At 43.4% G+C, this 27,831-nt stretch overlaps 2 protein-coding genes across 4 annotated transcripts in view; both read left to right on the forward strand.

Moving 5' to 3' along the window:
* Positions 1–11,797, forward strand: part of LOC4801457 (patj homolog) — a 34,293-nt gene extending 22,496 nt beyond the window's left edge. For 2 of the 3 annotated variants that reach the window (XM_015181773.2, XM_001358514.4), the window contains one exon: positions 10,295–11,797. The gene's annotated coding sequence lies outside the window, so the exon portion shown is untranslated. The remainder of the gene's footprint in view (positions 1–10,294) is intronic. The other variant, XR_001451687.2, reaches the window with a different exon arrangement.
* A 3,715-nt stretch (positions 11,798–15,512) lies between these two features.
* naz (nazgul) lies at positions 15,513–27,578 on the forward strand. The gene is made up of 5 exons (XM_001358515.5): positions 15,513–15,800; positions 17,252–17,901; positions 18,748–18,811; positions 26,801–26,947; positions 27,060–27,578. The coding sequence occupies exons 1-5, from the start codon at positions 15,703–15,705 to the stop codon at positions 27,319–27,321; spliced, it is 1,221 nt and encodes a 406-aa protein (XP_001358552.3). The 5' UTR covers positions 15,513–15,702; the 3' UTR covers positions 27,322–27,578.
* Positions 27,579–27,831: the final 253 nt, after the last annotated feature.

The following is a 27,831-nucleotide window of genomic DNA, read 5'->3' on the forward strand; positions in this document are numbered from 1 at the left end:
GTTAAGGAGTTGTGTATTCAGCAAGATACACATTTCATATGTAGCCATTAGTTTAGTCAGTACATCAGTCTTTCAATCAATTAGCCAGTCAGCCAGCTAGTAAATGCCTCTCCCAATGCTTTCTGATTCCTTCTGGGATCGCCAGGCCATGAATGGGTAATGCCCGATGACATTAGCCGCTTCCACGCCCAGTTTGACTCTAAATGATGGCTCTGACGAATTTTTCGGCTGTTGGACTGCCGTGGGGGAAGCGGCAGTTGTTGCAGCCACAAATCAGAAATGCAAAGAAACATTTTAATGTGCGTGTGGGCCCAGAACCCAACCGGACGCCACCCCGAACTCAAACTCGATCCGGAACCCGAATCTAAATCCCAAAACCAAGCAAAAAGCAAATCATCAGCTGAACCCTCTTCCACTGAAGTCCCTCCCGCCACTCCAGGCCCCTATGTTTGGCAGCTCGCAGCGCGTAAATTATGCAACATGCTTTTAAGCCAGTGGCAGTGGCAGCGGAAAAGGGAACGCAGGGAAATTATTGCACAAAACGAGCAGCGAAAAGAGCAGATGAGAGCCTCAGAAGAAGAGGCGACGACGACGGAAACTCAATCGCGTTGGGATTGTAAAAAAATAACAAAAAATAGAAAGAGAGAGCAGCAACAAAGACAAAATTGGGACCAGAAAAAAAATGGCAGCACAAAAGGGAAACACAGAAAATTTGACAACAGCTGAACAGGGAAAATAACTAAGAGCGAAAGGGGTCGAGTATTACGACCAGAAGATACCTGCTACTCGAATCTTCAGAGATCTATATAGCCAAATTAATTCAAAGTCAAAAGTCCCCATTGCAATGGGAGCCACAATTGAAGGAGCGGAATCCTACCCTGTTAATCCTGATCAGGAATATATATTGTTCAAGGGGGTATTCTTTGTACCTCGAATACCGAGTGTTAAAAAGAAGAGGCTAAGCCGAATCAGGTTCGAGTCATTTTTTGGGCAAACCCTTTGGGGCATTCTGCTCGTAGACACGACATTTCAATATTTTTAAGCTCTCTCTTTGTCTCTCTTTCTCTGCCGCCCCCCACATCAACACATTGCGAGCGAGGGTGTCAGTGTCAGTATGTCAGTGTGTGTGTGTGTGTGTGGGCTGTCAATTTTAATGGCTGCCCATGAAATTGAAATGCAAGCGATGAAAAATTCAAGCATTTCAACGTGATGGACACTACTATGGCTCTGATAATTTATAGCTCGCCCATTCGGAACGCTGCCACCAACACCAACAACAGAGAATATGGACGTACATACACATACTCGTGTATTCTGGGCTGAAAATGGAATCCAGCCGAGTCGAAGCCTTGATATTGTTTTTAGGTCTTTTGCCCTTTTGCGTTTCAAATAGTAATTAAAATGCCATTAGATTACCTACCCCTCAGTGCATCAGGGCCGTGGGCCATCGCCTGCTTGCTGGCTATTGCCGGGCTATTAATTATGGAAAAAATTGAATGTTTCCCTGGGTCGAATTCTGGTCACAAATTGATTGAATGATTTCCCTTCCAGAGTACTTTTCAGTGCTCTTGTCCTCGTTTCTCAACTCTTTCACTGAACTAATTGGCCCGTCAAGGCGGCAGTGACCCGAGTGGCCGGTGCGTCACACATTAAGGACGGGAGAAGTGATTGACAAGTGGGGCCACACTCCCACTCCCATTCCCGCTCCCATTCACTCTCCCGCGCTGAAGGCCAGCTCTAATTGCAATTAAATGATTGGGTTAGAAGCTTGAATGGTGGGTTTGTCAGGCATAAAATTAGCCATGGACAAATGACAAAGCCATTGAAAATGTAATCAATATTTATCAATTCAACATTGATTAATGGGATCACACAGAGATCCATGGGGATCACGGCGTGCCAAAGGAACAACATACCATTATACCCATGCAATGAGTTTAATCCTTCAGACCAGAACATTACATGGTTGGTTACCATGTCAATTATTCGATACTGAAACAACCTTCAACAGTACAACTGCTGGAATGTCTGAGCCTTCCAAAGTGTACCGAAAAGGTCAATATCGATTCGAGGCACTTATTCATAGATTCATTCAATTAGACATGGACTTATGGTTTTTGAAAACACAAGACTTTGAGTTGATTCTGTTATATATCATAAAAGGAAATAGGTTTGCATAATTGAATAAAATAAAAAAGGATTACAATCGAAATTCAAGTGCTTAGAAAATTGTTCGATTTAAATTGATTGGGTCAGTCGAAAAAGACTTATTTTTTTTCTTTTTGTGTAATTGAATCAAGCATTCGACTTTTCGTTCGGTTCATTTGTTTTATTATTACCATTTCCGGAAATTAAATTTCAATTAAAAAGTTACGTATAGATATACCAAATAGAATATGCACAATGGTGTGTAATCAAATTTATTGATAAAATGAATAGAACATCAATTGGGCCAGCATTCTGCTGATGCCAATGTGCTCGCCGAATGATGATAAATGAAACAAGAATTATGTAAATGCAATCAGAAAGTGGACAATCGAATACAACTATTGCTCGTTGAAATGCCATCGAACACTGGCGACGATATGGATGAGACGTGACAGCACCCTCCCCACCAGCTAACGGGTGGGCGCATGTGGTGTATGCGTGATGTATCCGTGCGTGCGTTACGCATACGCCACCGGGGCGTGTCGGAGGGATGCCGTCTCCTTCTTTCGAAGGCCCAACTCAATTTAGCCTCTGATAAGCTGCGTAAAATTCAATGCTACGCTGTTATTGTTCCATCAAGCAAATTCGTTTTCAAAATCAGCATCTAAATAAATACATAGAGACAAGCAAAAGAAGGTAAATTAAATTTATCTACATCAATGGCTCGGCATTGCCTGTGATAAACAGGGTAAATAGCATTCATGCCAGCTATTTTAAGGCCATTAAAGGCGGGCCAAAGTGAATCCTTTCCTTTTCTTTATTTGGCTCTGGCTTTGGCTTTGCTTTACTTTTTTTTCGCATCCTTCCCTCAGTATCGTTGGGTCCGGAGCATGGCAAACGACATTTGCAGATAAGGTTCCACATTTTTGGGTAGTCCAGAAATGGTTTTTTTCTCCCGGTCTTTCTCTGTCTCCTTTGCTTCTGCTCCTTTGCTTCCATGTTCCCCATGGCTATTTAATAAAAGTTGCGGCTGCAATAAAAACGGAGGCGGATGACAGGACGGGACAGGACAGGATCAGCGGAAGAGGGAGAGGAGTAGGAAGGATGAGTGAAGGATGGGAAATCTGTTGCTATGGTCCGGCGGTCTTATCAACACACTCACATGTCCTGTCTCTAGGCCCTGGCCAGGCCTTTTTGGGACTGAAATTATTACGATTTTATGAGGAATTCACGCCGTAGCCCACACAAGGAATCCGTGCCCGTGCCCGAGCTCGGGCCCATGCCTGAGCCCGTCCTGCTCATGTCCTTGACGCGTGCCATAAGACAATAAGAATGAGGCTTTGGCATATTTCCACATGTCACTGAGTTCCCACTTCATGTTCCTCCTCCACTCCCCCGCCTCTTTTTAGTTTCGCCTTGGCTCCTGTTTGGAGCCCCTGCCCCCGGTTGCTTGACGGAAATATGGGCAAATAAATCATTTTATTGCAATACAATTTCTGGCTCCGGATGTTTACCACGCGCTCCAGTTACAGATCCACTCTCATTCTCACTGCCACTTGCCCCGGACCCAGACCCAGACCCCCAGCACTCTCCGTCTGGAGCATTTTATGCGGCCATTGGGAGGACAAACACACGACAGTTTCACGTTGCTTCAATATTAATAAGACGGAGAGGGGAGTGGAGTGGAGTGAAGAGCTGGGGCAGACTGTCAATATGACATGGCGCCAAAATGCCGCCACCGGAAGTTGTCCTACAGGCAGGGTGACAGGGCGAGGAGGGTAGGAAGCGGAAGACCTGCCTTTTCTTTGCTTACTCGTACATTACATGCATCGTGTTTCATCAGGGGGGCATTGCTCATTTTTTATTATCGCTCAATCCAATCTCGGGCTGCCACCGATCCCTGCCCCGCTCCGCTTGCAATTGGTTTGGAGCTGCCACCGGAAGCAACATGGCAACACTTCGGCGAGGTTTGGCAGCGGAAGTGTTGCTCTGGAAGGGGGAGGGGCCTGGCCACTTGAGGGATTGCGACGGGTAGCCGCCTGTATGGGCCTTGATTTAAGCCAGATTTGTGGACAGCAATTAATACTTTTATAGCTCTGACGGAACTTTAATTTAATTATTAATTAGCCCGACCTTGTGACCCGGCCATCCGGCTTATTATGCTTATTAAACCAGGCGCAAAGCCAATTTAATTGTGCCACACCCACCACTGCCCAGCCAGAGGACATCTGAAGGAGTTGTTTACTTAATTTTGCCTTCTCTTTTCTGCCCCCAGCCAGAATCAAGGCCAGGGCCAGTTAAATTGCGTTTGAATTGCAAACAAAGTCAGAGCCCGAGCTGGAGCCGGAGCCGGAGCCAGAGCTCGCGCTCGAGTCGGAGACACGGCAAAGGACACGGCCCCGGTGGCACGTCCAACACCAGGACCAAGATCAAAGTCAATTTCTCCTGACCTGTCCTCACCTCAGCCGAGCAGTCACAAAGTTTCCCCAACTAACGAAACTTTGTCCTTTTCCTGCTGCAGCACCTTGAGCGGGCTCCAACTCTTTCTGCTGCCTGACCCTAGCTCCACTGCTCTGCTGCCTGAAATATTCATAATTGAAGTTATTGTTTGCACCCCCAGCCCCCACTTTGGTCTGGTCTACGTACGAGTACGAGTAGTATGTGTGTGCGTGCAAGAGCCACGCCCCATGGGCCACAGCTGGGGCCGTTTTGATTGTTTTGTGGCCGGAGACCGTCGATGAATTGAGGCATCGGGCAAAAGTTCTCGAACTTTTCAGTTTTCGGTTTTTGTTTTCGCTCTTTTTCAAGCGCCATAGAAACTTTGATTGGCCTACAAAATGGCACAAGTGATTGGACATGTGCTTCATTTCTTATATATGGCAAGGACTATGCTGGGATACGTCTCCTCCAGGAGGCTTCGCCCCGGGAACTTTGGGAACGAATTTAATTGCTAATTGGAGCAAGTTTCCTTGACAATTGGCAAATGAGTTGACTGAATTGTTAGATTAACTTGGAATTTCCTTGCAATCTGTTCGAGGAAGCATGGAGCTGTTTGCGGGGAAAGTACTCGTAAAACTATTTAAATATGTACTTTAGATAGTCGTAAAATTTCCACTTCGGTTCCACTTCTTGGTTAAAAAACTTCTCATAAAAGAGTAAAATTCATTGTGCAGCTGAAGGGAGGTTCTAGAGGCAATTTTATTGAACATTTGATACTTAGGTCCAAAGTACAGCATAAAGCAAGCACTCAAGACAGCGGCACTCATTTTTCTGGCTTTAAATTAAAAATTTATTCCGAAATGGTTCAAGGATGGCTCCTTGGAGTAGACGAAAACCAATTGCCAAATGAGTGGGTAATAATAATTATTTCTAGGAGCTGCCAACAATTAATCAAACTTAAATAATATTATATATATTATATTAAATTGTTAAACAGCCATATATTATACAGAGCATACTGAAACTATTTTTCAGTGGACATTTATTAAATTAAGGTATATTTTATTCAAATATAATAAAACTACTCTATAAAACCTCTAAATATAATTCATTATTAATGGATAGCCCTTGAATTTTTGTACAACCAGTGGCCCCATGAATAGAATGCGATTTATGTCGACAATTTTTGCGACAAAAATGAAATTTATTGGAAATTATAAATTTTAAAGCCTGATCTCTAATTGGGGGAACTTTTCAGGTCAAAACCTAGCTTTGAAAGGCCAGAGTGCCAGAGTTTACAGAAGAATTTCGTCGTCTTAATGAAATATTCTGCGCTGAAGACTAGAAATAAACAGAAACTACTCTTTTATTCGTTATTTTTGTGGCCATTCTGTGCAATGTCATTTCACGACACGACAACCATGGGGCTCTAGACTTTCATGTCTGAATATTCTCGTATTTTCGTAGCTGTTATGACTAGTGCCTGAAAAGACCGGTGAAAATCCGCTGGTTGGTCTTTCATTAAAACCAGCTTTTGAATACCTAAACATTCTCACGGCTCTCCCTACCGCTTCTGTCTTTTTATATTGGTACTTTTATATTCGGTTAAAGCTTTGAAACCTGAGTGTTCTTGACCGATTTTTTTTGATAAATAATTTGAAAAGTAAAAAGATAGAATAAGGGGGGAAAATGCCTTAAGAACCCATCGCTTGCTGAAAGCTTTGACTGGACGCTCCCCGTTTATGGGCCTCATTTGAAGGGGCTATTAAATCTAATTGCTAGCAATTTGTACAATCTACTTAGGATATCATTTTTAATGCGACAACCTCCTGCTGCCACTTGACCCCTTTTATGCTAATTGAGGAAAGCGCAAAAAAAAGATGGAAGGTAAACATGAAAAGAACAATGAGCACGAAACAATGGAGTTTTTGCAATTTAAATTAACATTTTGAGTGAATCAAATAGAGGTGAAGAGTTAGTCGCTTGGTAAAAACTGCTGACCCACGGCAAGACCCAGCAGGGCACGGCAAAGCAAAGCTTCTAAATTGTTTTTGATGCCACCGTCGGCGCTGCAGATGGTCAACAGAGCTCATGGCAATCCAAATAGCAGCCCGTGCGCCACATGGCCGGGGACACCTCCGCCCACAGCCCCGACCCAGACACGCTGCCAGATTTGCATAACACGTTGCGGTGCCCGTTCCCTTCCAGGACACACAGAAAATAGTTGGCGCGATATTTTACCATTCTGCCACGGTGCCTGGCTTTCTCGCTGTCTCACTTGCTCGCAGCTGCTGCCCCTCTTTGTGGTGGCATATAAAATTCTAGCAATAACCATAAAGCAGCGAGCCCGAACGGATGGGCTCCCGATCCAGTTGTACCCTATCTAATGGAGCATTGAATCCTAAAACCCCAATGATGCAGACCAACTTGTTGCTTGGATTCGAATCGGATGGGAAATCTTCTAAAATGATCACAAAAAAAGAGAAAATTAATACACTTTGGAGACTAATATAGAATGTTACGATCTCAAGGTTCCGCAATCCAAGTTTCCCTTGCCTGTTGCACTTTCAGCGCCCACCCGATACCATTTGCCAGTTGCCTAGACAACGGAATGGGAAACGGAAAAAACGATTTACATTTCACTCGCTGAGATATTTGAATGCGACGCCGCGCCTTCCCGAATCCGACCTGGTCAAAAGGACGGCGACGGCGACTGCGACTGCGACTGACTCGAGGCTGTCCACAACCAAAGCCAAGGAGGAGCAGCGGCAGCAACAACAGCGGCTGTGGGAGCAGCAAACAAAGGCAACAAGCAACAACAAGCAACAACAGCAAGACAAACAAAAGCGGGTAAAAAGTAAAAGCTGCAAAAAGGCCAAAGGCGAGGCACGAACTCTTCCACGAACACCCAGCTCACCCATACACACGTTCACTTAGGCAGCCGCACCCGCACTGTATCTCATAGATACATATATGCATGAAATTTCACACCCCGCCACAGACCAACAGAGGGGCGGGTAGTGGATAGGGGGCATGGGGGCAGGACACGGATGATGGGTGCCCAAGACACTAGAGGAGCCGAAATGCAAATACACAAACAATGGCGGTGCGGGGCTACTAAGCCAAGCTAAGAAGGTTTTGGTAAACAAATTTTACTGCCAACTCACACACAAGCAGCCCCCACATGCACACACAGATACACACATAGATACTCACACATAACCACACATTCGTTGTTACTGTTGTATGGCACTGGCAGCCCACGACATTCATAGTTAAAATTTAGAGAGACAGCCACCGAGAGATTTGGCAAACAGCTACAATATTCCATACCCCGCCCACGGCACACCCACACCATCCACCCACCCACCGGGAAGCCTCCTTCCATCTCCTGTTGCGTTAATCAAGGTTCACACAATCACCAACAACACCAACAACAATGGATGGCGAGCACGTGCCAAAATGGTCATGGAATATTTTGCATTTGGTTTTTACTTATTTTTGTAAGCGACATTTCCTCGCTGAGTATTTGCCCAGTCGCAGTCCCAGTGCCAGAGCCAGTGCCAGTTGTTGCTGCCCGGCTCGTGTTGATTAAAAAATTGTCAGCCAGCCCTATTCACAGCTCTCCACGGGTCTACAGTGCGTTACGAAACAATAGGACAGTGCTACAGCTGAAACGAGAGGGAACATTGAACGTGTATACCCGATACTCGCTCGCTCACTCTCGCTCCCCTCTGCCAGATGTCGCACACTGCACGAGGAAGAGTATGTGTGAGAGAAAGAAAGCGGGAGAGACAGAGAATGAGTCAGCTCTTGGACGGGGTAGCATAGACATTGCAATTTCATGGGTTCCTTCATGCATTGGTAAATTTCTATGATCTTGCATTTTCAAAATCGTGGACGCCACATATTTTCGTTCTTTGTGGAGGCTAACTGATATCTTGTGATATCATAGGAGTCTGGATACTTGTGGATAATTTGTGTAGTCTCTGAAATCTAGGCGGTCATCGGGTTGCACTGACAGATGTAGCTATATCGGCTCGGCTATTGATACTGATCTAGAAAATATAAACTTTATAGGGTCGGAGACGCTTTCTTCGGGGTGTTACACGCATCTACTTCCACCCCAGATCTAATATACCCTAATAATCTTAGAATAAATATTGTTTCCATAAATGGAAATACAGGTGATATATTTTCACTTAAGACTTTTTTACTTTCCGGTGATTATTTTGTAAACAGACGAGACCTTTAGTATAGAATTAAATCACCCAAAGAAAAAAGACATAAGCCCCGAATTTATGCCATTAAGATGGAAATGTTTGCTCATACTTTTTGACAATAATATATAAATTTATATAAATATAAATAAAATATTTAAATATAATTTTTAAAATATAAAATTTAATTTTACTATGCCATTTTTTTCTCAGACGAAACCATTTATTGCAGTTTTGAGGAAGCTACTTCAATTTTTCTGTCTTAAAAAGATGTTATGAAGTAGGACTTAGCCTTATAGTTTCGAGCTGCACCGTACCTATGTAGATCCATCCACCCGCTATTCCCTCGAGAAAACCTTTTGGGTTGGGACTATTAAAATCGATTGGATTCTGGTTGGAAGTGCCACGCTTGGGCACTGCCCGAGTGAAGCCATATTTTTGGCCGGGTTTTAGGTTTGCTGAATGCCCATTTGGGCTAATAACAAATAACTGAATGGTCCATTATACGAAATGAGTCTGAACCAGAGCCAGGGCCAGCAAGTGTTGAGAGCTAATGGCAACCGGTATTGACAGTGGCAAAACAGGGCTCGGGCTTCAGGGCTTCCCCCATTCGCACAACCAGAAATTGCTCTCATGCATTATGTAATAAATTTATATGAGCTAATTGCTGGCGAAAGTTCATTAATTTGGGGGCCATGAACTAAATTTATTTAACCCATTAAATATTGTTAGTTCTGGATAGCATAATGATTATGTTCGGCCCCGTCATGGGTGCGGCAAAGTACGTAAACACAAAAAGCTACTTTACAAGTGTGAATGGGGTGGTGGATGTGGATGAACCGATAACAGAAGTGTTCATTTTGTGTTGGTATAAAATTATCTGGACAAATTGGGTATTTTTACACAGTATATTCTAATCTTTATCCAATCAATAATGACATGTTTATAAACAAGATTGAGGACAATATAAGCTGCCAGCCCATATCAAGACCCTTTTATTTATTATTAAGATGAGGCAGGTGTCGTCCTATAGCTTCCCCGTCGAGCAGCTAGGGTAATGATCCCGAGAAGCCACAAAATCACTTCAAGCTTATCTTATCTTAAATTTGTATATTCAGATACATAATTCAACTACGCTGTTCATTAGTTTGAAGAGAATTGATAACCATTTATAGCGATGAAACGGCATATTTCTGTCTGATAATATATTTATTACCTACCCAACGAGCAAATAGAAACAGTATGACCTCCATTGAAGTCCTTTGTTGGGGCCACAATTTGACCACGGACTTTATATTTCCATACAATTGCATTTGATATTCACTGAAAGGACACGGGGCCTCATACCGCTCTGTGTACCTATGGAATTTTTGATTCAATCGAGTGAAAATGGCATTGACTGGCCGTTGAATAATGTATTTGCTATGCCGCTGAATTGAGGACCGCTAATCGAAATTTCATATTTGTTCGCTTCGCTATATTTGCAGATTATATGACCCTTATATCAGCGATGTGAAGGTGCCACACCACCCGCAACAGGACTAGAACCAGCAGCGGCATGCCCCCTCACCGAAAGGGGGCGGACGTCTGCGGCATTCAGCATCGGAACAATTTGTATGTAGTTTAGTACATATATTGAATCCCCCCGCATTACTATTAAATTATATAGACACATACATAGACAAAACGCCCGGCAACGTCAACGGGAACGAGCCTGAAAACTAAATTGCGTAAATAAATAAATAAAATAGCATGGCACGGAACGATTCTAAAATATCACAGATTGTTGTATCAATAAATTATTAATAAAAATTTCTGCGGACAAACAAACGAACAGAACAGAGCTATAAAAAAGTTGTCACCATCAAAAGTTGGACATCAACCAGGAAAAAACAATTTTCAGAACAGAAACAAGAGCATCAGCCAGGAATGGAATGAAATTTATTCATACAAACACAAATATTGCAAAACATTTTTCCAGTTTAGCATGCAGATGAGAACGAGGATGATGATAGCCGCCCTGGTAGTTCTCACATATCCCCCAAAGACCGCGTCCCAGCCCTAGCCCCAAATCCAACCCAACCCCACCTCACTCCCACCCCCTGGAGGCCGCTGTAAATATTCGAGAGATTATTTTTATTGTCCTTTTCGGATTTATGTAGCATAAAATTTACAATTTCTAGAAAGTACGAGTAAATCATTTATGTATTTAAATAGGTATGGCCGAGACCGAGGCCTGGACGATGTTGGTCGGTCTGTGGGGCGGGCTGTGTCGTTGGGCGGCGTGACTGTCACAGATTGCTTTTCTTAAGAGTAGGTTCTAAGTAGGTAAAGATAAAACACACAGCCAACACTCTCACATTAAACACACAGAAAAACGAAAAGCGAACATTTTGAAATTGTATAGAATGGGAAAATTGAAAGTAAAGTTAAATAGATTCTTCGAGTTAGTCATGCATATATTGTATATGGAAAGATATATACACACATACATATGTAGAAACCACAAATGCTTTGCCTATGCATAAACTTATTTATACAATTGACGACCAAGCAAAAGTAAAACTTTATATTTAGTGACAGGATCAAGCCTAAATCACACAACACACAGACACACAAACTAACGTAGACCAGAGAGAGGACACGTGAGTGCTGTAAGAGTAGACAAAGGACCAGTCCTCGACGACGGTACCTGACTTTCCTCCACGCCTCCTCCACTCGCCTCTGAAGACAGAAATTATTAAATATAAAACAAAAGCTTGTTAGTGATACTAATTTTAAATGAACAAAAGAGAAAAACAACACAACTAAATACATATTTGTAAAACAAACCATGTTTGATAATTCTTAGCGGATCTTCAAGTGTTTACATTGTTATGAAATTTCGACATTGATTTCCGAAACCGAGTTCCGATTTCATTTGTAAATAGAGTTGCGTTATTTCCCCACATCCATACGATAAGCTGCTTTAGCTATTAATAGACAACCGGCAGTCGGAATACCACATAAGAAGCATACACCAAACAGTGCGTTTCAGAAATATATTTTAATTGAACAAAATTACAGCAAGCAATTCTTATTGAGGTGCTTAAAGCCAATGATTCAAATCGATGACTGAAATACATAATCTATGAAAATTATATGGAATAAGATCTTTGTTCAGTAGATTCAATAGATTATTTGATAGATAAAAAGTAGTTTATGGCATATAATTTGGAAAAATCTATTTAATTTAGTTTTTCTACTATACCATATCGATTTGACTTTTGTATAGCTCTGAAACGTACTGTACCTACATACACACATACGTCAGTATACCAAACAAACACACACCCATACATAGAAACACACACACTCAAGCACACTCGCCTAAGAAGACTCTCTTTTGCAGCATAAAAGTGAACAAGTTCCAAGCAAATCTAACAGACACAATCTTACGCTCTATATGCCACACTCACACACACTTACATATGTATGGACACGCACATCAATGCAGAAGGCATAATATCTGAAACAATTTACCAATTAGCATTACATATTTATGAACAAAAACTGTCTGAGCAAAAGCAAACTAACTAAAGCAAATGACTAGGCAAAAGGAACAAAAACAAACTAAATATATAACAATGAAAATGAAAATGAAAACGAAGCGAAACGAAATGCAACGCAAATGCAAATGCAAATAAAAATGCAAATTCGGCAACCAATAAGCGACATTAGATACGAGAGTATGTAAATTGAAGAAACGTTAAATAAACGAACAGAAAATATTACAAAAACATTAAAACATATGTACGGATCCATTTTGTGTGTGCAATTTCATTTATTTTAGTTGGGAGAATCCCCTTCGGATGCTGGTTGCTGGTTCTGGCAGGGGCAGAGGCCGGGGCAGGGGCCGTACTCCCGTTCGCTCCATCAATTGGTAAGCCGGATATGGACTGCAGCCGTGGTCTCTATGGGGGCCATCAACTGAATTACTGGAAAATACGCGCACGCATGCTATCACTGTACGAGCGGAATGGATGTGCTCTAATTGAATGGGAGTAGCAAGGGTGAGTGACTCGAGGGGCTGTGCACGACGACTGTGTCGCAATTCGGGCATCGAATTTCACCATCCTATGAAATGTCAGATTATCTCTATTATGAGGGAATTACGTTACGCTTTTATGCATCGAGACAGGTGCGGGAGAAGCTGGATAGTCTTGGAGATGCACATGCAAATATTTGAAAGAGGCATTGAATGACTGCAATACCTGGCTAAAAATTCAGTCCATGTTAATCGATAGACCGTTCAATAGTGGGGATACAAATGCAAATTTTTGAAATATTTCATTGAGCATTCTTTTTGTCAGCCAACCATTCTCTCTGCTCTGTTTTTCTGATGCTCATAACTCAGCACATTTTTTACGGTGGTTAAGCAATTATTGGCATTTAATTTATTTTCATTTATTAAACATCCTTTTTTTTAAGTCGCTTGTGTATATCATGTATTTCCATGCAAAACAATTTCACTTTGTTGATATTTTCATATTTAAAAATGTTTTTAATGTACTCTTCAGTGTTTTTAATTTAAAAGTGCATATTTGTTGGTACAGCTTGTTAAAGAACCCATGTTTGAAAGATAAACAACTGCATGCGAGAAAAAGGAAAACTTAATGAACGAAAATCCATAAATTAACCAAATTAAATGAAAGAATCACAAGAGTGCACAAACATGAAGCTATGATATATTATAAAGCATGATTATACTCTTGAACGGACAATACAAAAGACTTCTGTGGTGAAAGAAGGGAGAAAGAAACTAAGGGGAATTAAAAATGTAATGCATTGTGCATTTGTTTTGCCTTTTAAGGCTTAATGAAACTGTTTTTCGAGCATCAACCGACCTTCTTCATAGGTACATACTATGTGATCATCGATAAGTATGTTCCATTTCATGGTAAGTCATTTCAGGATCCAAAGAAAAGTCGTCCCTCAAATAACGAGAAAGCCGCATATTTTTAAAAGAAAAACTCGATAAATCCACACCGACCATCAGCTTTCCCCTCTCTGCCCATGTCATCCCTTTCAAAAAATCCCAAACCGTGCCCCTGCACTCTCCCACGCTCGTTCTGTTCCGCACCAACAGCTGTTAAACGGTAATTAAAATTTGTGGCCACGCAGTCTGACCAAAATCTACTACAGAAGTGAGAAGGAGAGAGAAGAGAGCAGACTCCAACGCCGACGCCGGAAGATTAATTGAATTACATTAGTCGGCGACTCTACACACAAAAATATGCATACTGAATGCGTAAAACCGCAGAAAAATTGTACAAAAAAAAGGAGCCAACACAAATTAAACGAGGAGGTACGTTGTGAGTTGCTGCGGCGACCGCAACTCTACATTTATACCCGATACTCAGTCAGCTTGGCTCTCCTCCACCAGACGACGCTAACATTGCACGACACGACAAAGAGTGCGTGCGAGAGAGACAGAAAATCAGTCTGAGCGTGTCGTCGGGCGCTGCGTAGCGACTAATTTCTTACTTTTGGCTATAATAATAATCCGATCCGATCCAGATACAGCAATCTGATAGATATGGTAATTGTCTATGATTGTGCATTCTCGTATATTTTCTCGTATCTTCAATATTGTTGCCACAGATTTTGCGGCGGCGGAAGGGGGTGTGTCGAGATTTTGAAACTAACTTGTCAAGGTCCGATATCACAGAAGTGTGGATATCAAATTTGGTTGCTCTTGCTTTTATTGTCTCTGAGATCCTTGAACTCAAATTTTGCAATAGGCAAAGCCGACCATGAAACCTGTGTGTTAGAAAGAGACAGAGCGGGAGAGAATGAAATTGTTTTCTTGATTCTTGCTATAATAATTATACGATCTGGTTCAGATTTTTCACTCTCGAAGATATAGTCATCCTCTACGATTCCTTCTGGACGTTACACACATCTTTTTTCAGTACAAATCTAATATACCCGTATACTCATTTGGGTATCGTGTATAAAAATGGAAAACGCGTGTAAATAGCGAACAGAGTTTCTCCTCGCTACTCTCCCTATCTCTCTATCTCGCAGGCTCCTTTATTGCGGCTTGTGCAAATTTGCACATAACCTTAAAACGCGGCTACAGGTAGCGTCGGAGAGGGGTGGGGGAAGCATGGTCCCGCTATCTCTAGCCATCTCGTTCTAGCACTCGTTTTGTATGCCGCGCAACAAGCATTTATGTAAATTGAAAATATGCCGGTGACGTTTCGAGGGGGGAAGCGGTAGGAAGCGCATCCCATCCAGGGGTGTGGGTTTTCGGGGGGACATTTAAATTCAATTGTCAGCAGCGTCTTCTGCTCCGCTCTGCTTTGGAAATCAGAGCTTAAGGTACTCCAACACGATACGTTTTCCACCGACGAGTTTTTTAGACAAAACTGGGGACATCTTTTATACCCATGAAATGTTGAGGCAAAACACAATTACACTGTTCCAAGCTGTCAGCGAAGATCGCGTTCCGTGACAACAAAAACCTAAGGGACGCATTGAATCCATTGTGAATAGTGTGAATGGCAACTGCTTCCGACAGAAAGAAGTATCGTGCAACGGCAGCTCAAGTGTGGGTGCGGGTACCCACACATACTAGGGGTCTATGGAGTGGACGGTGGGACAGTGAGAGACCACGCAATGAGAATTTATATTTATAGCTACAATTCCGGTTCAGTTCGCGTTCAACATTTGTGCAGTGCAGACGACAGTTGAGTCCCAGATTCATTCATCAATAAAGAGCGGCAGTAACAGGAAGAGAAAGAAAAGCGGTGACAGGAAAAGAAAGGGCCGCAGCAACAGAAAGAGTAAGAGCCGAACGGGAGCATTCATAAGTGCATAAGAAGAGGAGGCGGCGGAGAACACAGCCAGGATGGAGCGACTGCTGACCATGTTCGAAGAGGCGGATCCCTTCTCCACGTGGTGGCCCACGATAGCGGCCCTAGCGGTGGGCCTCGTGATTACAGTGCGGTGAGTGCGATGGGTCAACGGAAACTGTTTGCCCACACCCCAGACCCCAGACCCCCGACCAGAGCCCAAGACCCCTCCTGACGCGGAATAAAAACTTTACCCTTGGACACACGTAAATAAATGTCGCAGCAGCCCCAGTAAAAACTCCCGCCACTCGCGGTAAACTTTTTAAGTGGATTCCATAAAGAGATAGAGGGTGATGGGGAGAGAGAGCCAGATGGAGATGGAGAAAGCGAAGAAGGGTCGGATAATATGTAATATCTAAAGATTATTTTCATTTCTTTTTTGTTCCCTCTGCTCGCGGTTTTTGTGACCCCTATATATCTCTTGCTCCTCCACTGCAGGTGTTAGCGTAAGCCAAAGACGGATGGAGGCGTGGATGCGGGTCGGTGGCAAGTGGCCACTGCGGCTATTCTTCCTCCTCCGTCACCCCAGCCACTGGCTGGCCCTGCAAAATATTTACAAAGTGGATTTGTGCAACTTTGCCTCAAAGTAAATGAAATGCCAAATGAATTCCGAAATGCGAGATGGGCTGGGGGCCAGAACTTACAGCTAAGTGCCAAAATAAGTCTCAGACAAATGAAGTGGAACGAATGGAGCATGGCAAAAATTATAAAGAGGACCAAACTATCTGAAAAGTACAAAAAAACTGAAAACATTTGACTAGCCTCGATCGAGGGATGGGAAATCTTGGGGGGTTTCTGGGATGTTATTTCAATTAGTGGTTATAGCCCTTCTTCTGCAGGGGCTTTAGAGTAAATATATGAATATTCGGAGTGTATCTGTTATTTTCCTTAGTAATTAGATAGTCATTAGTAGCAGAAGTTCAGTAAACAACACCAGAACTATTGTATTTATACTCCCAGTAGAGACAGGAATACATATATGCAGATATTAATTTTTGAAAATTGTTTTACACTCGCCAAAAAATAATTAAGTCTAATGAAGGCCTAACGAGACTATTTTTAATTAGAACGTTTACATTTAAATTGGATGCACTATTCGACACACTCTTTAGCCTAATAAGAGCACATTCAGAGCATCATCGTGTAGGATTTTGGCGTTAATAGTTGGTTAAAGGAGTACCTTAAATATTTAGTTTCAATTAGACTAATCCAAGTGTGTTCCCTGAGGCAATTAATCAAATAAATTAACATTTATTGTCTACGAACAAGGCCAGAAACCGGGGTTATATTCGAATGAGTACGTCCTTAATTGTCCGCAGGCATTATGGAAATGAGTAAACTGATTCTATTAACGCCTATCAATAACCCAAGTTTCCCATACGCCCCTTGCCACGCCCTCGTGCACTGCTGTTGATGCCACACAAGCGACAAGAATGCAGGCCGCAACCAAGCGGTGGCACGTCATTCCAGGCTCATAAACCAAAACCACACCCACTAACACCACGCCCCTTGACGACTTTGTCTGTTGCATGACCCGCATTGCAGGACCATAATGAGCGGCCAACGATGTCCCAACGATAATCAAATCAAGGAGCAAATTGTCGTCGTCACTGGAGGGAACAGCGGCATCGGTTACGAGATAGCCCAGGCCCTGGCCGGCCGGGGGGGTCGCATAATCCTCGCCTGCCGCAACATGAAGGCCGCCGAGCGGGCCGCCGCCGTCATCAAGCGGGAGCTCGGCTGCCGCACCCCCTGCTATCCGGACGACGACACGAATCCGGCGGACCGCTACTTTGTGGAGGCCCGCTACCTGGACCTCAACTCGTTCAGGAGTGTCCACCACTTCGCAGGCCAACTGATGGCCGAGTTCGACCGCGTCGATGTGCTGGTCAACAACGCCGGCCTGGTCTTCGCCAACACCCAGTTGGCCACTCCGGACGGCTTCGAGCAGCACAGCCAGGTAAATTATCTGGCTCCGTTTTTGCTGACGCAGCTGCTGTTGCCCCACCTCAAGCGGTCGGAGCAGGGACGCATCGTGTTCGTGTCGGCCCACGCCCACCAGTCGGCCAAAATCGATTTCGACGATCCCCTCAATGTGGGCACCTGGGCGGTGAAGTTCCATGCCCGAGATGCCTTCGCCCACTCGAAGCTGGCCGTTCTGCTGGCCACGCGCTGGCTGGCCAGGGAGCTCAAAGGTAAGTGCTGATAAAACCCAAAGGTACAAAAGAACAGGCCCTACACTGAGAGAAACGGGGACAAAAGGGTGTTTTGAAATTGGCAACAAAATAGATTATGTATTTTAAGTAGTGACAAGTTTTCTTTGACGAAAATCCATTTAGATTGAATATGGAAAGATCACTCTCACATTTTCTAAAGATCAATTGGTATTTTAAGGGTTGCCATTTGGAAAGAGTAAAATTTGTATCTTCAAACTAACAAAATGGAAATTTTAAGGTGGATTTGAAGACAATTAGCTTGGACGTTGGATGATGATATGCATAAGATTATAAGAAGGTTGCAACAGAACAGAACAGATTATTCATTTTATTGTAAAGGTCTTCATAATACAGGGTGTTCATAGCAAGTAAATATGTGGTACCTTTGTATGAGATTATTCCTTATTTAGTTATTAGATGTATTGTCACATCCAACAGTAATTCGTATCAATCAGCCGCTATATATTGAGTGTTTTAAAGGTTTCGCCCACATCATTTTGTCTCTGTGCAGCACTGAAAATGGTATTGCTTGCACTGTACTCGTACTCGTGCATTATTAATGATTTAATTTCGATAAGTCGGCGCGGCCACCTTTCACAAGAATGGAAATTCATAACTTTTTAAAATACCCGATAAACGTCCAGAAGGTAACAAGATTTTGAATGCTTCATTAAAGTGTAATTTTGCCTTTTGTGAGGTTTCTCGCCGTGCACTGCTGAAATTTGCCTAGTTTGCAGTGTGAATTATTGATGCATTCATTTCGATAGGGCCACGCATTCATGTTTTCATGATTTCTGAAACAAAAATCCACTCGTTTCCCCACAGATACCTCGGTCACGGTCAACTGCTGCACGCCCGGACTCGTGCGCGGCACGCGCCACTTTCGCAAGTAAGTCATCCAAACCCGCCACCGAAAAACCCAACAGTGCCCAAACAGCACCCAAACAGTACCCAAAACCCAAATTAAAATTCAAACGAAACCAAAGCTAAGTGCAAAATGCAACTGCAACTGAAACTTTAACTAAATTTTAAGCTCATTCCGTGGCCGCGCGAAAGTTTTGCACTTTCATTAAGCAAAAGCGAACTATGTTCCGAGCTCAACCACACTTTTCCCGTCTCCCAACGCCCACCAGCCCCACCATCTCCGTGGGGGTCGGGTCGAGTGGGCGGCTCAGTTTGATGCAATCAAAAAGTTGCCAAGTCATTTGGGCGTGGCGCGATTTGGGAGGCAGCCGTGCAGAGGTAGCCGCGTTTTTGGCAGCCGCATCAAGGTAAAATTTGCAGCCGAAGGGCGAATTCATTTAAGATCCCAAATGAGTTGGCCAAACAAATAGACGGAGCCAGCCTCCGTCTGGCTGTCAAATTGGATTGTACTTTGCGGGAGAAGTGTATCTAGAATTCCATGTAGCTCAAGGGATTGGTTAAAATATACCCTCCAAAAAAAATATAGAAAAAGGCACACTACTCTTAAATGAATATTTATAATCTGCTGAAGGTCTTGTAATTGCATTCAGCTAGAACTCGTTCAGATATTCGGTATTCTCCTTGTCCTGAGGAACATTTTCTTACATAAGCTAGGATCTGTCTAACTGGGAGAGCTCCTTTACGCCTTGAATTATAATGCATTCATTTATGCAGAGCATGGACTTGCAAGGAATATACTATATTCCGAGTATGTTTCCACATTAAGCACACAAAGGGAATGATTTCACAATGGGAAAGGATTCACACCCTGGCTCATGGTCACTTCTGGCTGGCATCGATTTTCATTGCCATTCCCATTAGTGGCCAGCACTTAGCCTAACACATTCCAAATGAGATATCTAAATTTTTGGTTCTAAATCCATTTTCAAGGCATCCAAAATATTTGGGACTGGGGTTTCCATTCAGCAGTGGGTGTGGGTAAGTAGTGAAGGGGGGTGGCTTATGCTGGTGGAAAAAGAAAGCAAAGAGGGACATTTGCACAATACACAGAAAAGGACGTGCAAACACGACAAACAGTTGCAAATTGCGGAAGGACAAAATGCCAGCAAACATCAGCAACATCAGGAACATCAACAGCAACAGCAGCAAAAGCAAGAGCAGCAATCAGTAAAAGGAACCGACTGGAGCGGCGGAGTGGGGGCCAACGACAACATCTGCAATGAACTTACGCCCGGCCACGCCCTCATCTCATCATCAAATGCAGATGAGCTGCCATCGAGTGGCACTCGCACACTGAGGGAAAACGTTCAAACAAACGAAATCGAGAATAAAAAATCTTTAGAAAAATAATCACTGAATGTGCGCCACTAAAGAAAATCACTTCTCTGATAGAACCAGTCCTCCAAAAGATAAATGTTTATACTCTAAAACCTATAGATGGTCAAGTGATATAGTCCTAGTGTCCTGGTTGCAGCTTTTAGCTTTGAGAAGACTATTTTGATTCCATCTTATGGCATAGTGTGATTTGCATATACATTTCTTTGAAAAGCCCAGAAAATATATAGCAAGATTTGAAATGATTTTCTTCAGTGCACACAAAGAGACACAGGGAGTGAGGATGCTGTGCAACAAGAGTGAAATGCGGTAATTAAAACGGCCAAGTCGGAGAGACGCGGGTTAGGCCGCAATTGAAATGGCCACGGGTCAAACACAGGCGCGTGCTCATGTTGCCTGCCTGCTTGGGTCCATCTCTGGGTCAGAGCAGAAGTTCAACTTGGTCGCCGGCCCGGTCTCTTCTTTTGAGTTATGACCCGGGCACACCCTGGTGACAGTTGCCGCTTTTGTTGCCTTCGCCGGCATCAAGTTGGTGTGACACAGTCCGAGAATGGAGAACAGAGCACCGACTCCTGGCGGTGGCTCAATCTTCTAATGATGGCCCGGAATTAATGCGAAATTTATTGATGCTCTCGACCAACACAAAAGTTTTGCTTCTTTTCCTTCTTTTCGATTTTTTTTTGTCAGTTATAAATTAGAATTTCCTCGAGGAGGTGGTTCGCCCTGGCCTGCGAAATTATTTCCAAGAAAATAAATCTATTCGAATGTCCAGCGTGGGTGATTCAGTCATGAATTTGTATGAATGCTTACTCACTTGTGAATATAAATATTTTTCTATCATTTATCTAAATATCAAAATGAATGACTGCTTGTTTGTTTCTTGCGAATCTGAAATAGATTTTAATGAAAATGTTGGGGAAAATTAATGAGGAATCAAAAAGTCACGAGCTTTAGGTATTTCAAGTGTGGGAAAATTGTCCATACTTCTATGGATATTACACCGAGTTATATACGTGCGTTTTAAGAGAAAATAGTTCCTCTAATGGCACATACCCAACTTTTTTAACTCGAACTTTCTGCTCAGAGAAGGCTATCTGTCCTGACAAAAGATGAAGTCTCCTAAATCCTCTTTTGGATTCTCCCACATTCAAGCGTGTGTACACATATTTTGAGTACTTTTTGAAGTGGCTGTAATTTAGGGTATTATCAACTTATGATTGGATTAAATTAATTGACAATGTGAAGAAGTTTACCAACTACCTTAATGCGCTTGAACAATTTTACAGCCAAACAGTGCTTTAGTCAATTAATCCAAGGTAAAGTTGTGAATCATGGAAGGCTGGAAGGATAGAGGAGGCATGTCCTGTCCTCCGAATATTTCGGCCATCACCTAGATGGGGCTGACACAGTCTCATTTCCCTTCATTAGTTATGCGTTGGGTAATTGCTTGGGTGAGATTTTGCTGATACAATGGTATCTTTAAGTTTCTATTCGAGTGTACTATGCCCACCCACAAGTACATACAGAAAAATCTGTGTAAGCAGTGGCGGCATACACATGTAAATGCGGATTGGGAATGCCCCACAACAATGCCCCGAGCAAGGGACAATAGTGGAATGGAAGCACCACTCCTGCACAATGGAGCAGGTGCTCAAGTGTGTGGCAGACATAGCTACAGACGCATAAAAGTGCAGATGTTAACAGGACCAGCACGTACAGCAAATTACACAATTCAATGGCAATAAACGATGTAAAATAAGAAAGAGAGACAGAGAGAAAAAGAGAGAAAGATTTGGATACAATTTGGGTACCGAAATTGGGCAAAAGTATAGCTGTCACAAGCCAGAAAAGCATAATCCATCATAGACACAAATTGAAATGTCTTCATACTCGTATGTATATGTATAACTACCGGATGGAAGTGCCAGTGCCAGCTACAACTCCATATACAGCTCCATTTCCAGCTCCTTGCCGGAGCAGAAACATTGTTAACATGCGTCATTACAATTTGCAAAATGCCATAACAATACGAGCACTCGTACGGCAGGAAAAAGCGCCCTCCCAGTGGGCCACAGAAAGAGGGACGGCGTGGAGCAGAGGCGAAACAAAGAAAGAAATCAAATGCCTTGCCGAAGGTACAAATCATTTGGACATAAAACGCAGCACCTTGACAGGTAGGCGGACTGGCATGTGAGGGTGGACGTCGAGATGGAGCCAGGAGCCACGGCAGGCGGCAATAGGTCCTGGCCGTGTCGGTGGCACGTGACCTAGGCGCTGCGCCAAGAACCACGGAATGGCCACGAAGCAAATGTCAAAGAGATGAGCAGCGTTCGTGAAACCAGGCTCGTGATTGGCCTCATTTATGTTCACTAGGAATCAATCACACCATAGAAGAGTGGCTTTTAAGGACATATCATCTTAGTAAAAGTGATTCTGATACTCATTTCGTTTGTGAAACTTGCAACATCAAAATATGTTATGATCTCTATTACGACCTGTAGTTGTACGTTTTTAATATTCCCCCTTAAATTTTCTCGATTTTATTGGGCTGTAACTTGGCTGTAAAAACAAACGGAAACTAGGCCCATGCAAATGAAACGAAAGGAGCCACTACATGCTCACCTCTAGTGGCCGAGAGCCCACCCCGGACTTGGCCCCGGACTTGGCCCGGACTTGACTGCGGGCAGAGGAGAGGCAATAAAACGGCAAATGAACAGCGGAAGCAACTTCAAGTGGATGCATGGGTATGTGTGAGTGGGCCATAAGGCCCGGCACGAATGCATTGGACTCCACTCCTCAATGCACATGTATTGTATGCAGCTTACATGCATTCGCTTCCTGTCCATCGGATGCCACTGGCCTCCGCCTCCGCACCCGCCCTCGCCCTCGCCTTCCCATCCACGGTACTGGCTCTCGTTTTCCACGTTTTCTGTTACATGTTTTGCCTTTGCAAGTAGATTTTGTTTTCTTTGTACAGACTTTGTAGCGCCAAATTGAACTTTTGTTGCTTCTGGTGCTTCCCGCAGCATCATCACGGCGATTCCCAGTACGTGTCCGCCCCATCCTCTGCCCTTCCTGCATATGCCAGAGATAACTGCGACTCTCGTTGCCCCGTATCCGGGTCTTGGCAACTGCTGAAGCAACTGTCAGTCGCATCTATGCAGTGCCATTCCTCTCCGGATCCCTTGCCGACACCCATTGATAGTTTGTGCAGTTGCCATTGATTGAAAAGCTGATACCTGCTGGGCTTTTATAAGGCCATTGAGACTGGGGTTCATACGCTTATCAACAGGCTTCGCTTTTATGATGCCTGCCCCATGAGCGCCAAAGGTCACTCTGTGGGAAATCAATCCTGCTTTATTGAGCTATTCCTTTTGATTGTGGCTTATGGTTCGTCATGTGCATCTGCCAGTCATTGTCGTAAATGATGATTGGACTGATACTGGTGTAAATTTAAAAATGCAAAAAAAAATAACCACTTAAAGTTTTCACACTCATTTCAATCCAACTGATAAATAATCCCCACAACTATTGCATTCCCATTCCACTCAGTATGCAGGCTAATAAAACAATTAAGGTACAACGGAGCGTATACGCAATTAATTTTTGGTCCCAGGCAGATTCAATTTCCGCTCGTGGCCCATCTATTGCGGATTTAAAGGAAAATACACCGATAACCCCGTTTTCTTTTACTGCTCAAAGCCCTTTAGCTGTGCTGTTTTTCATTTCCCGACCAGCACACATACAAAGCACACACATAGAGGTGAAAGATTTACCCTATTAAAGGCAGGTGCAGGTCGGTGCTTTAAAATGAACTTTGCCCGGCTACAGCCACAGCTTAGCGAGTCAGGCTGTATTTTCCTCTTGGCCATGAGAGGCATATCAGGCTAGTTGAAGGACATGCCCAAAGGACACAGAATATAGAGAATAATTTAAGAAGGCTATATACTTAATTCGACTGAATTTTCAGCTATAGATTCGTCTCTCATATACATACATATTCAGATATATAAAAGCACCATTTTCACCCATTATTTAAAAACATTTTTACCCATCTTTTCTTAGGCTTAAACGTTTTAAAAGTATCTTTATTTACTTATATTTAGAAACTTGCAAGTGTGATCAGCATAGGATATACCACCTTCGAGTTGCTATTCCCACCATATATGTACCGCACATATACCATATTTTGGTGTTAAATCTGTAGAGAACACCTCAATTTATTCTCCATACGTAAACAAGCATTAATCAACGGATCTATGTACGCGTAGAGTATGCCCCAAGTCTAACCCCAAGCCAGCCACAACCATTTGTTTTTCCTCTTTTTTCCCACAGACCATCTGCAGCCCCTGCAGCTTTCTATGCACTTTAAAACTGCAGGCAACGTGGGTGCTGGGTGCCAGGTGGTGTGCGGCCAGGAACAGAGAAGAGTGAAAGGGGGGGCAGTGGTTGGGTGTGGAGGCAGATATTCGCATCTATGAAAACGTTGGCGTAAAACGATGAATGGAATCAACACCAGCCTCGACCCAAGGCAAGGAGACCCAGCCAGACCGAACGGTGGGACACGCGCGGGACTAGAACGGGGCACAGGGTCCGACAGATAGTGGCAGGCACACACTTACACTTATACGTGTGTAGGTGTGGATCTTTGTGGGTGACGGCGGCGGCGTATCTGTGTGTACTATGAAATGAATGGAAATGAAAAGCAGTTAATGCTCAAGTCACGGAAAAAGCGTAAATGGAAAAGTTAAGCGCATTAATTATTTATTTATCGTTTTACGATGCTCAAGTGTCGGTGAACTTGCACCGTTTCCCGTTCGTTGGCCGCTAACAAGAACAAAAGCAAATGGAGTAAGCAGCAACCAAAGGAAAAACATTAACAACGACAACTAAGCAAATTGCGCGCAAGTTCGTAATCCTTCGTGAAAAGGCGGCATCAGTAGCAGGAACGGGAACAGGCACCCGGCCAGGAGTAACAGTTGGCAGGAGGGAAAACAGGCAGTGAGAATGGGGGATTGAGAGCAGCCAACCATTTTACACAACTCGTTGGACTCAGCCGTTGAAATTGGCCCGGTTCGCAGTTGGCTAAGGCTGGAGATCAACGCTGCGAATGGCTGAAATGCTGAAATGCGAGTCGGAACCGGCATTCTGCTCCTGCGACTGAATGTTATCGCCGCACTTGAAATTGTCATTAAAACAATGCCGAAAACAAATTGGCTCAAGTCTGACATGGCTACTACATTTTCAGGGAATAAACAAAAGGCTTTAAGTAGCTGTTTCACATACTGTACACTATGTTACTCGCACCGGAATAAAGCAGTGCGTTTCATGAGGCTACCCTTATAATGGGTGTACCGTCCCTAATCGTTTAAGGTCTTATTATCTTTAAGTATTCAATGGAATATTCATATCATTTTCATTATTAGGGACATATACAAATAAAACATTGAAGTATATAAATTACACTGTGCGACAGTGGTTTTGTCCACTGCACGAGACAAAAATATCTTACCTGCTGGAGAAATGGTTCCTGGGCGGAGCCTCCAGCTGTTAGCAGGAAGACTATGGGCTATCACTCGGCCCGAGACTCTGGAAATCGACAGCGCTTATCAATAATATATTAATAATATATGTATATGTTTATAGTAAAGAATTATAGAGTTCAGAGAGTCTTTGAGAGTACAGTCCTGTGCTAGATTATAAAGATATCCACAGGATCCGTCTTCAAAATTTTACGCGATCATTTGGAGCGATGGCGCGATGGGTACTGTAAAGCCAGTCCATGCCAAAAACTCAAGGAAACAATGTAATTTAATTTAAAAACTCACAAAAAATGTTCATAGCCAAAAAATATACATGATGAGCGGCTGACGAGATTTTTTGGGAAGTATTACAAAGCCTTTTACCAGATGGGTGTGTTGTGACTTTTGAGCTCGGTGACTTATTGAACCATGCTGTAAGGACGAGAACATACATACCTTAGACCTCGTACCTTCTATCTGGTTTTCCAACTGCAAGGGAAATATATAAATATAATTTTATGCATCTTTTTAAATTCTCACCAAATATAGCTTAACAGATTTGATTTAATTTAATGGTTGGAAGATATTCCCTATGCGGAGGTGATTTTTTGTTTGGTAATCTCCCTTCGAATTTCATGACTTTGATTCCATAACTAATTGAATCCAGTCTTTCCTATTGAAGGCAGGGGCTTTAAGCAAAGCATAATTCTATTATTTATCAAGCCATAAAAACATATGCACAGGGAAGCAAAGATACGGGGGATTGTTGTGAATTATGTACTTCGTCCTCAAGTTTATGGGGTAAACGAGAGTAAGGAAATTAGAGTGACACTTTTCTTCCTTTAGCTGTTTTTCAACTTTTCCGATGAGCTGGCAAATTTCGACATGTAATAAACAAGTCCTCTCCTTGTCGTTGTCTGCACATATTTTGTGGCACGTGTCTGGTTGGTCCTTTTTATGCTGGGTACTCGAGGAACAGAAGCAAACAAGATGTGTGTGAGCAAGACTTCACTCTGTAATACCTGCCATATTCTATCTTTTTTTTAATTGGAATGGAAACTAAATTGGCTAACTTTTGATTTCTGTTTTGGGCACAGCTCGCCTCTGATGTCGTCCATTTGTGTGAGAGTGGTCACCTTCCCGTGGATGTGGATCTTCATGAAGAACCCGTACGAGGGCGCCCAGTGCGCCATCCGCCTGGCCACGGATCCCCAGCTGAAGCTAGTCACCGGCGAGTACTTCAAGTGAGTTGCCATGGCCACTGTCGTTGCTTTTGCTGTTGCTGTTGCCTTTGCCGCATTAGTGGCACTTTGTTAGCCATTTTTTTGTTACATCTTTTCGTCTTTTTTGTCTCAGTGACTGCGAAATTGCGGCAAGTTCGGAGCCTGGCCAGGACAAGGAGCTGGCCAAGAAATTGTATATGCAAACCATAAAAACACTCGAGAGCGTTACCAAACTAACAGTCGACAGGGAGGCGTACGCGGTGAAGCTGGAGCAGGAGCCAGAGCTGAGGCTAGAGACAGCACCGGAAACGGAAACGAACCAGGCGGAGGACATGGACACGGAGACGGAGATGGAGATGGAAATGGAGAGGGAGGAGCAGCAGCCGTTGGAGTGATTTATGCCTGGCACGCGGCCCGTCGTCTTCGGAGACTGCCACTGCAACGTCTATTTGCATTTGGTTTAACAATTGCCGCATTAGGCAGCAGCCCAGACTCGGGCCACTTAGGAGAGACTTTTTATGGGTCTGCAATTGCAACAGCAACTGCCACCGAAGCCAAAGCCAAAGCCAAAGCCTTTTGAAACTGGCTACCCGACTTTACGAGGTTCTATTTTCTACAAATAAATGTAACTTTAATGTGCGAGCAGCGAAAACTTGCTGAGTTTGTGCTTTGTTCCAGTTTTGGGATGTTCTTTCTCCTGGGGAGAGGGCTGGCCTGTGGGGGCATGGGGAATCCAACAGGCAAAATATGTTGCCGCTGCTGTGCTGTCTTTGATTTATTTCCAATTTCAAATGCTTTCGGTTGAGTGGAAGGAGCCCCGAACAGACCTGAACGGGCAGTCGCAAGCAATTTGCTTAAACGAAAGAACCGAATGTTTAAGAAGGACTTTGGAGAAGAAAAGACAA

Source organism: Drosophila pseudoobscura, chromosome 2 (assembly GCF_009870125.1).
Source record: "Drosophila pseudoobscura strain MV-25-SWS-2005 chromosome 2, UCI_Dpse_MV25, whole genome shotgun sequence".
NCBI classification, from domain to species: Eukaryota; Metazoa; Arthropoda; class Insecta; order Diptera; family Drosophilidae; genus Drosophila; species Drosophila pseudoobscura.

Bases quoted from the DNA above. Each gene is read 5' to 3' on its own strand.
- naz (XM_001358515.5), top strand. From the start codon at position 15,703: ATGGAGCGACTGCTGACCATGTTCGAAGAGGCGGATCCCTTCTCCACG. The intron at 15,801-17,251 runs GTGAGTGCGATG...CCCGCATTGCAG, and splicing joins GGCCTCGTGATTACAGTGCG to GACCATAATGAGCGGCCAAC. The intron at 18,812-26,800 runs GTAAGTCATCCA...TTTTGGGCACAG, and splicing joins GGCACGCGCCACTTTCGCAA to CTCGCCTCTGATGTCGTCCA.